The 15,507-nt window shown below is 32.9% G+C and overlaps 1 protein-coding gene across 2 annotated transcripts in view; it reads right to left on the bottom strand.

The window, feature by feature from the left end:
• LOC145263794 (proteasome activator complex subunit 3-like) overlaps positions 1 to 9,735 on the bottom strand; it is a 52,918-nt gene extending 43,183 nt beyond the window's left edge. Inside the window, exon 1 of one of the 2 annotated variants that reach the window (XM_080120854.1) lies at positions 9,534 to 9,735. Coding sequence is in view for 1 of the 2 variants with exons in the window: in XM_080120853.1 (XP_079976979.1) it covers positions 9,534 to 9,557 (24 nt within the window). In the remaining variant the exon portion in view is untranslated. The remainder of the gene's footprint in view (positions 1 to 9,533) is intronic. The other variant, XM_080120853.1, reaches the window with a different exon arrangement.
• Between the last annotated feature and the right edge of the window lie 5,772 nt (positions 9,736 to 15,507).

The following is a 15,507-nucleotide window of genomic DNA, read 5'->3' as shown; positions in this document are numbered from 1 at the left end:
TAAAAGAAATATAGTCTAGATACACACACTTGAAAATGGATGACGTCATATAGAAAGAATGGTAGCTTTATGACGTCATCCAACAAAACTAAAAAGTGGTTAATCAAAAAAAAAAAAACAATTTAAAAAAACTATATAACAAATAAATGTTACCAAAGGCAAGATAAAGGACTCTTCTACATAACTGGATAAGTTTTTGTTTTAACTTATTTTAAAGTGTTTATTTAATTTGAAATACAAGAAGTGTTGAATCTTAAACAAGAACAAAATCACTGACATTAGACAGTCATCTGGAGAGTATCGATAATCACTGGAAAACCTCATCAGTATGGCCGTATATTTAAGAATTCAGGTGTTAAGTCATCTCCCTCTCAGTACAGACCAATAAGTCTCCTGTGTGTCATGAGTAAGTTGCTGGAATCCATATTAAATAGAGAAATAGTCAACCACCTCAGCAGAAATAACCTTCTTAGTGACATGCAATATGGTTTCCGTTCTGCCAGATCTACCGCAGATGTGCTAACAGTTATATCTCATAGGATTAGTGAATCTCTTGACAAAGGCTTCCTTCCTAGGGCAATTGCTCTTGACATATCAAAGACCTTCGACAAAGTATGGCATAAAGGCCTACTTCATAAGATTTCCAGCTACAGTATAACTGGAAATGTTTTCTCAATTAGTAAATCATTTCTCTTTGATAGGCTCATAAGAGTAGTGGTCAATGGACAAAAATCAGAGGCCTGCAGTATTAACGCTGGAGTCCCTCAAGGGTCCATCCTGGGCCCAACTCTCTTCCTGATCTACATCAATGATCTCCCTAAACACATACTTAAATTATTCGTTGACATCTATGCTGATGACACGACCATCTACAGCAACACATCAAAGACTGTAAATGATGATGTTCTCTCAGATTCTCTCTTCTCTGATCTTGAGCGCGTGGTTCAGTGGGGGAAGACGTGGCTGGTTAATTTTAATGCACCTAAAATCAAGCTTCTATCTTTACATCATCAATCCTCTAACTGATTCTCATCTGGCATCAATTGAAATGAATGGCCCTCGTCTTGGGGAGGCTTCATGTTTTGACAAGCTTCTAGGCCTAACCTTTACTCCTGACCTGAGATGTAACATGTACATCAAATCTGTTGCCAAGGTTGCTGGAAAAATGGTTAGATCCTTCTACCGCTCCAGTAGATATCTCACTGCTGATGCAATTCTCTACCTGTATAACAGCCAAGTATGTCCAAGGATGGAGTACTGTTGCCACATCTGGGCAGGAGCTGCTAGCTTATCTTGCCTTGACAGAGTTCAAAATAGACTCCGTAGCCTATTAGTGGATGGCCTTTTCTCTTCCCTGCAACCTCTTTCCCACAGAAGAGACGTTGCGAGCCTGTCTCTGCGCCATAGTTATTTTCACGGCAAGTGCAAATCTGAGCTCCACTCTATGGTCCCCCTTGGTCTGACTTTCACAAAAAACACTCATCTAGCTGAAACCACTATACATAATTTCCACTACTCTTTATTTGTGCCTAAGCCTAAACATACATTCCATGAAGAAAGCTTCTTTCTTAAAACTGCACGCCTGTAGAACTCTTTTGTTTTTTTGCTTTCCAGCTGACTACAATATGGTTGTCTTAGAGTCCAACGTAAACAAGTTCTTGAGCCATTCCCTAAAATAATCCAATTTACCAAATTTCCACTACTAACGATTACTATACTTTCCCCATTGACTACTGTACATCCATTAACCCTTATGCTCGAGTGGCCTCTAGAACTTGATAAATGGTGGTTCCTTTGTGTAAAAAAGGAAGTTTTATATTTATAGTACTTCTTCGGAATAATGGAAATCGAAGGCTGCAAAACTGAAAAAAGTTACTGTATGTACCCGTTATGGAATTAAGTTCTCCGGGAAAAAAAAAAAAAAAAAAGAAATTCACATAATTTGATCAAGTAGCGGAAAAAACAATTTGTTATGACACCAAGCAAAAGGTAGCCAGGTTTCCATTTTTAGACCATGAGGAAGGAAGAGAAGCTATTATTTAACATAGGGAGGAGGTGCCGGCACTTTAGACTTCCTGCCGTCCTCATGGTTAAAAAATTTGAACATAGCTATCTTCAGTACACTGTCAAAAAAAAAAAAAATGATCAAATTAAATGAAATTTTTTATCAAAATACTTTGTTACGCCAATTGAAGACGCCTCAACATTTTTCGATAAATCCACGACTTTCATAGGTATCCTAAAAAGACTTATCGCAGGGAAAATTAGTGTAGACAAATAGTTTTCAAGATATAAATACCTGTATTTTGAAATGTAAATCACTGGCGGCCATGTTTGAACAAGTGGCATATGAAAGCGGCAAACCCTCAGTTTTTTTTTCAGCATAATTCTGAAAGCCGTTCTTAACATGGGGAGATTGGGGGGGGGGTATTCCGAAAGCCTTTCTTAACATGGGGTATTTATTCCAAAAGCTGATCCTAACATGGGGAGGTTGGGTAGGTTTATTCCGAAAGCTGTTCTTAACATGGTGAGATTGGGGTGTTTATTCCAAAAGCCGTTCTTAACATGGGAAGATTGGGAGGGGGGGGCAGAGAGGGGGGTTATTCCAAAAACCATTCTTAATATGGTGAAGTTGGGTAGGTTTATTACGAAAGCTGATCCTAACATGGCGAGGTTGGGGGTGTTTATTCCAAAAGCCGTTCTTAACATGAGAAGGTCGGGAAGAGGTTATTCCAAAAGGCATTTTCTTATTTTCAACCTCCTATGTTAAGAATGGCTTCCGGAATAAACAGGTTAGACAATCAGTGCACATTGACCAAAATTTCTTGAATTTGAATTTTGAAAATAATTTTTGGGGTGGAATTAGCTAGAAATGACGTTGAATAAACGTTTGCATTTTGTAGACTTAACTTCACTGTTCGTCTGCACATGCTCACTAAACCATTTCATTGCAACAACAAAGATGGCGGCCAATTCAAACTACTAGAAATTACATTGCTTAATACAGGTATTTACGTCTCGAAAACTATTTATCTGTGCTAATTTTCCCTGCAATATTCGTTTGCAGTATACCTGAAAATCTATAAATGTTGAAATTTTTTTTTAAGAAAATGCTGAGGTGTCTTTAGTTGGCGTAACGGAGCACATTGACCAAATTTTTTTTCCGAAGAACTTAATTCCATATCGGGTACATACCATATAACTTTTTTCAATATTTTCATTTTTTTTTTTTAATGTCTTGATTAAACTGTAAAGTTTAAAATAATAATAAGTAAAAACAAAATTCAGTACTTATGCACTTTTGTTACCTGGTGCTGAAATAATAACATTTAGAAAGCTATTCTTAACATGGGGAGGGGGGTTGTTTCCTAACTATTCTCAAAAAAAAAAAAAAAGATAAAACTTAAATTTTACTTGAAAATACTATTTTAAAAATTAGCACGATAACAAAAGTATATAAGCACCCAAAAGTTTGGTAAGTTGCACGCTGTAAATTAACCCTTTAGATGCTTGAAATCAGGGGGAGATAACTGCTTTCAAGAACGGCTTTCGAGGTTGGGGGGGGGTCCAAAAGCCGTTCTTAACATGGCGAGGTAATTTAATATGCTTTTACAATCATTTTTTTTTTTTTGTTTTTTACACGCCAATAATAACGTTTGACCCAATTTTTTCTCTTATATAATGTGATAAAATTCTAGTTACAATGCCATTTCATGCTTTAAGCCGCCTACGTACAATTCTAGTAGGCAGCCTGTGATTGGTTAATTTGTATGGGCCAAGATAATTACTTGGCACCTTTTTTGTTTTCAGTCTACGACAAAACACCCGGCAAGCGAGACTCACCAAAAGTCGGCTCTGAGAAGAATGCCTTATTGAGAATAGAGCCGCAACAATTTCTTTATATTTATATCACCTAAATGTTTGGTGAAAAGGGACTCGAGATCTCTACAAGCAGAGAAACCTTTATATTGTGCCGAAGATATCCCAATTAGAGGATGGCATCATTTGAACATTTTCATCATGTTTATATCACCTAAATGTTTGAACTTTTCTCAATTCAATTAGAATCCCAAGGGACTCGATTTATGCCTAATTAAAGGCACCAGAACTCTTGCCGAGAACACCATGAATTATCATGAACCTTTTCGAAGGAAAAACCACGCTACCACTCCAACAAAGGGAGTTAACTACTGGCTCCCAATTTGGGAGGCAAAACTGACCCACCGTTTTGCAAGGACTGTACCCGGACTAATAACCTTTCTTTGATGTTATAACTGAATAAAATTTAAGTTTAAAGGTATGATTTTGTAATCGTGGAATTATGTTTGCCTCTGCCAGGGAGTATTGAGTTTGTGAGATTAATTTCTCACAATAAAACTAGCGAGGGTACCCGACGATGCCCGGGTATATAGAGGTGATGTAAGAAACCAGGTGATAGAATGAAGGGGGGGGAAGAACATGAGTCAGTTTGGGTGAAGAGAGGTGTAAAAAAAAAAAAAAAAGTGGTAGTAGCAGGCAGGCTCGAACCCACAATGCAAAAAAGGAAAAAAAAATAGTAACATCTTAGTCGATGCCTCCATGGCAGAACCGGAAGGCGCGACCGTTAAAATTCAGATTTGTCAATCGAAAGGAGATGATGACTTGCGAAAATATAGGCAAAAAAAAGCGGCCTTTTCTTGTAGAAAACTGCCCAGTTCAGGGTGAAGGAACTAATGTTTTTTGGCCAATTCTTCGATATTTGTCATCCAAAAGATCAAGGTTTAAAACGATGCCAGCTTTGTCATGTTTCGATGCGTCTGTCAGAAGTTTTTGTGAGACATAAAAAACACACACACACACATTTTGCCATCTATATATATAAATAAAAGGCAAAATGCGCGCAAGAGTTTTTGTATGTCCAAGAAAGGTTTTTTAAAAATCTGTTTTTTTGTTTTATTTATTTTAAGTTTAACATCGTTTTTTTAATATTTAAACAGGGTTAAGTTTCCTTTTTGTTCTGCTTTAACCCCCCCCTCCCAACATACACACATACAAACACCCAGACAATGCTGAGTACCTCTGCAAGTTTATATATATATATATATATATATTATATATATATTATATATATATATATATATATAGATAGAAGATAGATTTCATGGTGCTAGTGCACTTATTGATCCGCGCTATTTTTTAAATAGTATTTTCAAATTTAATTAAAGTTTTATGATACCTGTTTTATTAAATTGTAAGGTTAAAGTACAGAATAGGTACAAAACACCCTCCCCTCCCCATGTTAAAAATGGCTTTCTAAATTATAACATAACTTCAGCACGGATGAATAAGTGTACACGTACCAATTTCATTTATTACTGATTTTTTTTTCAAGAAAATTATTTGGTACTTATGCACTTTTGTTACCGTGCTGAAATAATGCTATTTAGAAAGCCATTCTTAACATGGGGAGGGGAGGGTGTTTTCTAACTACGCTCTACTTTCACTTAATAAAAAAGATAGGTCAAGTTTCTTTCCAACTCCTAAAAAAGCTTTAAAATGACTTTTATAGATTTTCGGTGATGCTGAAAACGAATATCACATTTAAATTTGGGAACAGATAAGTAGTTTTCTAGATATGAAGAAATCACTTTTCAAAAAAGTGGGGGATCACTTCCCTATATAAATTTAACGTAAAATGAGCACCCACTTTCTAACCACCTAATAATTTCTTTATACAAGACAAATTTAACTGATAGGATTGATATATAGTTTGCTTGAAGCATTGTGTGGGATAGGTATGTAGTAGAGATTTAGAAGGCTATCACAATGCGAGGAATGAAATATAGTCGTTGTTGGGAAAAGACGACGAAAACAAGTGGCAATTTACAAATCAATAAGTACATACATATATGTCTACATTATATATATATATATATATATATTTATTCAGTTGTATTAGGTAAAAATGTCTTACTTGTTATGTCTGCGACAATATCCATCATTAATTTCGGAAAAAAATTCCCTTTTAAAATGGTGGACGTAACAGATCGATTCAAAGCATACTAGATGGTGGAGCGGAAGTTGGATAGCTATGTGGGGCCTCGGAGCAAATGTGAGGAGGGGAGGATTTATGTATGGTCTGATTAAGTAATTAACATGTTTATATTTTTATTTATTTATATATTTTTTTTTTAGTTTATAACTTGTTGCTTAAGCGTGAGCTTTTTTTAATTTTGTATGTTCTCTATTTTGTTGTCTTTATTATTATTTTTTTTTTTCTGCTGATATGTGGGATGTCTTGGTTTATCTAGGCCAGGTAGGTCGCAAGTAGGCTGCGGCCTGTTAGCTTTTGAAGGATAAAAGTAGGGGGTGGGATGTGAGAGAGGAGGGGAGGTGGGGTGCTGGGTAGTGCGCTCCCAGGTGTTTAGGTTAGTGTTGCCAGGAGCAGGAAGATAGGTGGAAGGGGGCACTAGGATGACATTCCTTGGAAGTTGTTAATTTATTTATTTCCATAGAATTATAAGTGGTAATAGATGAGACATTTTTTTTTTTTTTACCCCAATTATATCTTTATTGCTATTGCTTATTAATTTATTTGTTTTTGTTGTTAGTGTTATACGGTTTTAATAGGTGGGTTAGCTTAAAATCAAAGGTTTTTTTGGTTTTTTTTTATTTGGTTTATGTTACTTCAGTTAGCTATTTTTTTATTATTTTTTTTGTTTTTAATATATACTGCTGTCTTTTATTTATTTATTAAATTTCTTATATATATATATATATTTATATGGGAGGGGGCTTGTAGTAAGGTCCTATCTGGACTGTGAGTTGGGGTGGGAGTGATGTGCAGTGGTGTACCTGTTCTAATGGGTTATGGTTGTAATGGTAAGTCTTTGGTGGGAGCCATATGTAAAGTTATATAATGAATGAAGATCCGAGCTCCAGTCTGTTGTTGAGTTCTGACCGTAATTTAGATATTAGTAATGATTCTTTTATGCGAAGATTCCAAATATTGCGTTCTGTGGTTAAGATATCGACTTTAATAGATGTATTAGTGTTTCTGCAGGTGTTGGTTGAGGTGTTTGCGGAATGATGATGCTTATGCTTGTGTATGTGTGTGTTCCTTGATTCTTAAATAAATTTAACTAATATTTGTTTTCAGCACCCCCGAAAACCAGCGCTGTTTTTTGCTTTTTACTAAAGAGATTTGTCCATTTTTTCATAAGTTAGGACGCTAATAATGCTATCAGTAAGCTTACACAAGCGGTTACAAAAAAATATACTTTTGTTTTTCGTTCGTTTTTATTATTTGCTTTTTTGAGGTTGGTATTCAATTATAGAACTTGTATAGTTTTTAACAGGTGCTTTCTGTAGTTTAGTTAACCGTTTTTCCGTAATTAACGTGCCATTAACCATTAAAGCAGAAGAATCGTTTAATATTTCACAAAAATTCTGTTTATATTAGGAAGAGGGGGGTGTTGTGGCGGCCGCCACAACGCCACCCCCAATGTAAACAGAATTTTTGTGAAATGTTAAACTGTAGAAGCACCTGCTAACAACTATACAAGTTCTATAATGAAAAAGAACGAAAATAACTTACTCACAGCATAATTAGCGTCCAAAATTATGATAAAATATGAACGAATCTCTTAGTAAAAAAAAAAAAAAAACAGCGCCGGTTTTCGGGGGTGCGGAACACGAATATCACAGTTAAATTTGTTTTATGATATGAAGAAATTACTAGGTGCCAGAAAATGGGTGCTCATTTTACGTTAAATTTATATAGGAAAGTGATCCCCCACTTTTTCAAAAAGTAATTTCTTCATATCATGAAAACTACTTATCTGTTCCCAAATTTAAATGTGATATTCGTTTTCAGCACCACCGAAAATCTTTAAAAGTCGTCATTTTAAAGTTTTTTGAGGAGTTAGAAAGAAATTTGACATTGACCAAAAGATAAAATTTCGATTTAACTTGAAAATACTATTTTAAAAAAATTAGTGCGGTAACAAAAGTACATAAGCACAAATTATTTCATTTTACGAAGATTTACAATGTAGATCTATTGTTCTTTTTGGTGCTTATGCACATGTTAACTTTTTTTATAGTACCTATTTGAGGGCCGAGTTAGACACAAGGTCGGTTTTTAATGTGGGAAAATCCAGCTCCCCAAAAAGGGGCGCTCTCTGGATAGGAACAAAAATTAGGGCGTTTCTCCAGAATTGGGACGAGATTTTATAGTCGATAAATAGTTTTCAGATAAAAAAAAAAAAAAAAAAAAAAAAAATGGTTTCCACTGATTTTTTTTTTTTTTTTAGTTCTAATAAGTTACAATGGTAGCTTCTAAATTATGCCGTCAAAATTACCTGAATATTACTGAATTATTAAACAAAACTTTAATGGTGTTAACAGGTGAAAAAATGCCGCAATCTTGTTTAAATCAAAACGGAAAATTACTCCCTTTTTTTGAACTCTCCTGCGTCTTACGATCGTTTTTATCAAATTCTTTTTTTTTTTTATTTTCTTTAATAAATAATTTTCTACTTTTTGGATTTTCGTAATTTTTTGATATAATCATCTTAAAAAATACGAGGTATACGTAGATACCATTGTTTTCATGTGAAATTCAATATTACGATTTCTGAAATTTCGTCCGAATAGTGTATAAGCGCCAAAATTAAAGTTACCTCAATCTAAAAGGAGTTCTCATCCACTGATCGAGGACAAGACACTGTAGTATTTTTAAATTAAATTCAAGTTTTACGATACTTTTTTTTTGGTATTATTATACAAACACCGTGACAGCGTTAGGGTTAGGATTAGGGTTAGGGTTAGGGTTTAGGTTTAGGGGTTAGGGGTTAGATTTGGGTTAGGGTTAATTCGCTGTCACGGTGTTTGTATAGTTTTACCTTTTTTTTTTTAAAGGTTAGGTGAAAGTACAGAATTTACACCCCCCCTCCAGATGTTAAGAATGGCTTTCGAAATAATGTTATTATTTCAGCAGCATGGTAACAAGTGCACAAGCACCTTTCTTAGATTTGTAACAAATCATTTGTTACTTTACTGGTGTTAAAAAAAAAAAAAAAACTTCCTTATACAATTTATTTAATATTAAAATTTAAAAAGGTAGAAGAAAAAACGATAATAAATTAAATCCTACATTTTAAATTTTAATTTAAAAATTACAAAAAAAAAAAAAAAAAAAAAAAAAAAAAAACGCACCGAATGAGTTTTTTTTTTTTTTTTTTTTTTGGAAAGAGAATTTAGGACGCTGAAAGCATACACAAACCTGAATACGCAGCGAATCCCCCAAAATTACACCTCTCTCTCTCTCTCTCTGATTGATGATAAATAAAACAGATACTACTCCTTGATCCCAGTTTGAATCAATTATTTTTATTACTTTTTCTATTATAATAGCGCCATATGTAAAGTAACACGGAAAAAAAGAAAAGACCCGGTCTCTAACCTCGTGGTGCCACGTACTTTATTAGTGCATTTAATTGCTCGAATAAATAAAATAAAAACAAGAAAGATTTGGTGAATATTTAACTAACCTGCTGGTTAATTTCTTTTGACATTTGTTCGCTGAGAATTATCTGCTACAAAATTCAAAATGAAGCTGAGAGATTTGCGCCAAAAAAATTGGACTTGAAAATGCGAAATAGAAAAAGAGAAGTCGAGGGAAGATTGGAGAGCGTCAATGAAACCAAGGGCAGATAACTCTCGATATGACTCAATGGTAGAGGCAGTGGGTACTTGTTCATGTGCAGAAGAACACAACATAGCCAACATTATTTGATAAATATCTTAGTCGATTTGACTTTTTTTACGGTGGAATAGACTTCGTTATCGTCAAACACTCATTTTTTTTTTTTTTACTTAAAGCCACGTGTTAGTTAAAAAAAAAAAAAAAGGAAACAAAAATCAAAGGTTCTTATTTAGAATTCAACCTAATTAAAAAAAAAATATATCTACGCACCCGCCGGCACCCGGGGTGAGTCCGTCACGGAACGGAAATGTCATATTCCCAAAAAATTATGTAAAGTGGTCAAGTAGTTTTATTTTTATAAAGAAAATCATCTTTAAACAACTTAAAGCGATTAATGTGAAATCGGTAGCATTACAAGGCTGATCTCGTAAGTTTTAATTATTGTGGACTTGTGTACCTTTTTTTGGTATTTTTTTATATTAGGTCTACCTCCACAATTTTCTTTTAAATTACAACTTTTATAGGTTTTCGACTATGCTGAATACGAAAATTGCATTGAAATTTTGAAGAAATGATTAGTTATCGAGATATAAAAAGTTGTATTATGCATTGTATTTTTGGTGGCCATTTTTTTTTACGCGCGTGCAGTGTCAGTCAGAGATGAGTAGATTTGTTATGGCGCGCGCACGCGTGTAAAAATGGCCGTCAAAGAATACAATGCATAATACAACTTTTTATATCTCGATAACTACTTATTTCTGCAAAATTTCAATGCGGTTTTAGTATTCAGCATAGTCGAAAACCTTTACAAGTAGTCATTTAAAAGAAAATTGTTGAGGTGGACCTAATCTGAAAATTTACCCTTTTTTTTCTAGATGACGACGCGAGACAGTCCCTTGTTGCTTACTCAAAAATATGATTTTCTTAATTAAAAATAAATTATTTGATTAATTTTACCTAATTTTTGGAATATAGCATCTTCGCCTAGGAGTATATTGTTTTCTTTCTTCTTTTTTCCTTTTCTTCTTTCTCTCCATATTGTAAAGTTGGAGAAAGAAATGTCTGTTTCTATATGGAATTCATACCCTTGATGATATATATATATATATATATATATATAAATATATATATACTCGGGGTTTTTTTATATTCAAAAGTAATGGACTAATGAATTCAACGAGGTTGTTAGATAGTGCTCAATAAAAAGAGCTGATAATACTTGTTTATTGTTATATAAACATGCTCACATCCCGCTGCTACAAATAGCCACTTGTTTCAATCAAACAACAGATATCATCAGGCAGCGACTTGACTATTCAAAAGTTCAATGAATTGAATAGTCAAGTCGCTGCTTGATGATATCTGTTGTTTGATTGAAACAAGTGGCTATTTGTAGCAGCGGGATGTGAGCATGTTTATATAACAATAAACAAGTATATATATATATATATATATATATATATATATATATATATATATATATATATATATATATATACTGTAGAAAACGCAAAATAGAAAAATTCTATAAAGGTAGTACCTCAATGACTTTTAAAAGCAGATTCATGGTCATACACTGTCAATGAATAATATAGTATATGGTACAAACACCTCACCCTCGGTGCACTACTGGAACTTACTTGAAACAAACAAATCACATCTAGTCGAATGGAAGATACTTAGAAAGATGAAAACCTGTAGTTCATTAAATTCACCCTGTTATTTATGTTTAATGGAGAAATTTCAAATTATTAGATTTAATGACCATGAAAAATTACTAAATGTTAAAGTAGAATCAGCTATAAGCTGCAAACACTTTAGAGAATATGCATTAAATAAACTGTAAAAAATAAACAACTATTCCCTCATTGGAGAGATATTACAATCCCAAACCCATTATTCCCCATACCCTACAAGGATATATTAATTAACAAATTTATTAATAAACCAATGAAAAAGTTAAAAAGGATAAGAAGTGGTGCTAGTACACCTCTAATTAATAATTATACTGACCTAAAAACGTCGAAGAATAGGCTAACATAAACAATTTAGTGAAGTGAATGATGGGGCCACCCTCTAGCTGCCCTATAACACCATTTCAAGCTATACCGATTAATATTAAAATAGTATTAAGGAAGGGATAAGAACACAATATATCATTAACTGGAAAAAAGTGAGTGCACTTTGCATACTTACTAATAAAATACCCAAAACTGATTAACTAAAATAATCTATGTGGCTAACATAATTAAGTGATGCCGAGCAATAAATAAGTACTTTAATTCAATGTTTTATGTGAACTGGGAGGTATACCAATATAGACGAATCTATACCATTATGTAGTTGTTGCATGTATGCAGTCAAAAAATCCTATCTCTATATGGAAATATATAAATTTATAAAATATATATTATATATCCTAGTATTAAGGAAGGGATAAACAACTTTTTATTTATTTATTTATTTTTATTACATTTTCACCCCAAACAAGGCATGTTGCCACTTTGATGTAGAAGGCTACTATCAGGGACATAAGCTACAGGGGTACTATGTAGGGAGTTGAGCAGCAAGATGTCAGTTCACATTAAACTTGAGCTTTTGCATGTCAGTACAGTTGGGAAAGCAGGGACCCGGAAGGTAGTTCTAAAGTCTAGCGGCTCTGGGGAAGAAACTACTGGAGTAGAAGGCTCTCTTACATCTAGGGATCTCTACTGTGAAGGGGTGGGATTTAGCTGCTTGTCAGGTTAGTCGGGGGTATTTACGTCGAGGGATTACAAGTGCTTGCAGTTCTTCAGAGCATTCACCATTAAAGTACTTGTAGATGACAGTTCAGGACCTATCAGGTTGGCGACTCTCTTTTGAATCTTGTCTAGGAGCGAGAGACTAGTAGCAGATTCACCAGCCCAAATATGACAACAATATTCCATACATGGGCGAATGGTGTCCTTGTTGAGGTACAGATGAAAGAATGAAAAAAAATCTACAAGTTTTGACATCCGAACTACTTTTTGAATTACTTAATTATGACTTTTTCTTTGATAATTACTCTCAAAAAATGTTTATATAAAATGATTTGGAAGGCCAAACTGCTTTTAAAAAAATAAATGGCCAATTTCGCGAAATTTGACCTTAAAAAAGCTAACCTGGCAACCCTGGTCCGTGTAATAAACGGCTTCATTGTAGAAATATCATGAATTACCTCCCTTGTACTCAAAAATTGTTGCAAAATAAAAAAAATGGGTTCCTTTTCATTATTAGATATGAAAAATTATACGTACATATGCTTAAATATTTACATCTGTTTTAACGTTTAATTATTATATAAACGTTAATATAAAGCATGCAATTCTCATGATACTATCTCTATTTAAATCATATAAAAAAGACTGTGTATATGTTACACATTGTTAATTTGATCATATATACGTATGTTATTTTAAAATAACTACATACTTAAATAAATATGAATAGATAAATAAATAAACTAAAATTAAAATAAATAAATAAATTGAGTTTATCAGTAAAATAAGGAGATGAAGAATATGTCAAAATGAGCACAGAAACAGACAGTCTGAAAATGAGAATAAAAACTAGAACTACTTCAGATCAAAGTAATAAAAACTTAGTCCTAAAACCAGATTATAGCCATAACCCCCCCTCCCCGCTGCAATACCTTGACCAAGCTGGATTGTATCATATTTACTTTTTTCTCCCTCCCCTCTCACTCCCTATTCCCTTTCTTTTCCGCACTTCTACCTCTTAACCCAACTATCAGCATTCACAAACTAACCCCCCCCCTTTTTTTTTCAGGGTTTAAATCACAACCAGCTAACTTTTTATATACAAAATAAATGAACCTTGATTTTCGTTTCAGTGTCACTTCATTTTTCGGGCCTGATGAGGTGGGTCTCTTTAGATTAAACTTCCACTGAAACGTATATGCACATATGTAACCAATAATGTTTGTATAATAAACATACTATATAATGTGTTTCCTTTTTAAAATTAAATATGTTTTTAACTCTTTTTCAAGATGTCTTTTAACATGTTTTATTAATCATTTGTTCATATATATATATATATATATATATATATATATATATATATATATATATATATATATATATATATATATATATATATTCTTCCACCAGACTATCGATTCATGTGTAATCACCTTTTTCTTCACCATATTCCCTCTGCTTCACTTTTTTGTTTTCAAGTAAGATCTTTGACTTACTTGTTGTTTCATCAAATACTTTTGCATGCAAAATTCGATCCCGCATTTTGCTAATTCCTACCCTCTGATGAGAAGGAAAGTATTTCTTTGAAACTCCGCGGATTAAGGACTATACATTTATCTAGTGTTTCCTTTTCAGTTTAAATATGTTTTTAACTCATTTCAAAGGATTTTTTAACATGTTTTATTAATTGTTTGCTCGTGTATATATATATATATATATATATATATATATATATATATATATATATATATATATATATATATATATATACTAGCATGGGTACCTGGTGTTGCCTGAGTTGAAATGAAGTTCCATTTGGAACACACCTGCTATACTAATCATTTTCATCATGGGCAACGTGGATACCTCCGCAACAATTTCCAAAATAAAAGAACGGATAAAAACATGTAAATGTAATCGCCCAAAAAAAGAAGAAGTATGTGATATCCTCTCCACCAGATATTTCAGAAGGGATACAAAGAGAAAAAACTACTTTCTGGAGATTGAGCACTGGAAAGAACCCCCCCCCCCTAAATAAATAATTAAAAATAAATCATTACAACTTTTGTTTCAATAAAAATAGCGGTGAATACCCATTCCATTGCAAAAAAAAAAAAAAGGATAAAAAATAGCCAAGTAGCCAGAACCCAAAAAAAATGAAGATCTACCAAAATTTAATTCTAAAACAATTAAATGAAATTTTTCGTCATTTTATGTTTCTAATGTAATCCTTCCTCACCCCCCAAAAATTGAATTTGTCATATTTTGGGGTTTGTTTGTTTATAAAATTGTTAGGTGAAAGTACAGAATGGTCTCATAAAAATTAATTAAATTTATTGTTATTTTAGGTTTCAAATGTAATTCCCATCCCCCCCACCCCCTAAAAAACAAACTGTATTTGTCATGTGCCCCCCGATCGTAAACTTGAAAATATGCTAGAGATTACATGTCTCGTTGAATGCTTCATGTCCAAAAAGTGGGTGCTCATTTTGCATTAAATTTATATAGAAAAATGATCCCCCACTCTAAAATATTAATTTTTTTTTTTTTCAAATTTCTTGTTTCATATTATTTATAAAGGCTGTTTAAACGTATAAGGCCAAAAAACGTAGGTCTTCATTATTTTGTAGGGGTTAAATGATGCTAGATCACGTCATAAAAATTTACCTTTTTTTTTAATTAGAAAGTTAAGTTTGTAATCGATGAGATTAACGTGAAAAAAAAAAAGTGTAAATTGTGGAATTTAGAGGAGGGGACAGAAGATCTTTATTTTTTTTTTTTAGGTGTTAAATAACACTGAGTCACATCGTAAAAATTTACCGATTCTGTATAGTCGTTTAAAGAATAATAAAAACAAACAAATGAAATCGTTTCAGTTTTTCATAAGTGTTTTTTTTTAATATTTAAAACAACAATAAAAGCCAAACATTTTTTTATCTACACAGAATTCTTTTTTCAAGCTTTAGTGAATAGTTTGTGTGTTTATGTTCAAAAGTTTCTAGGGGCAAATAACCCTAAAACAATTTTTTAAAAATCGATGTTGGAATAATAATTCCAAATAAATTAAATTAAATA

Source organism: Euprymna scolopes, chromosome 39, assembly GCF_053919585.1.
Source record: "Euprymna scolopes isolate OS-2025 chromosome 39, ASM5391958v1, whole genome shotgun sequence".
Lineage (NCBI taxonomy): Eukaryota > Metazoa > Mollusca > Cephalopoda > Sepiida > Sepiolidae > Euprymna > Euprymna scolopes.
Note: the sequence above shows the minus strand (reverse complement) of the source record. Positions and strands in the feature narration are given on the sequence as shown.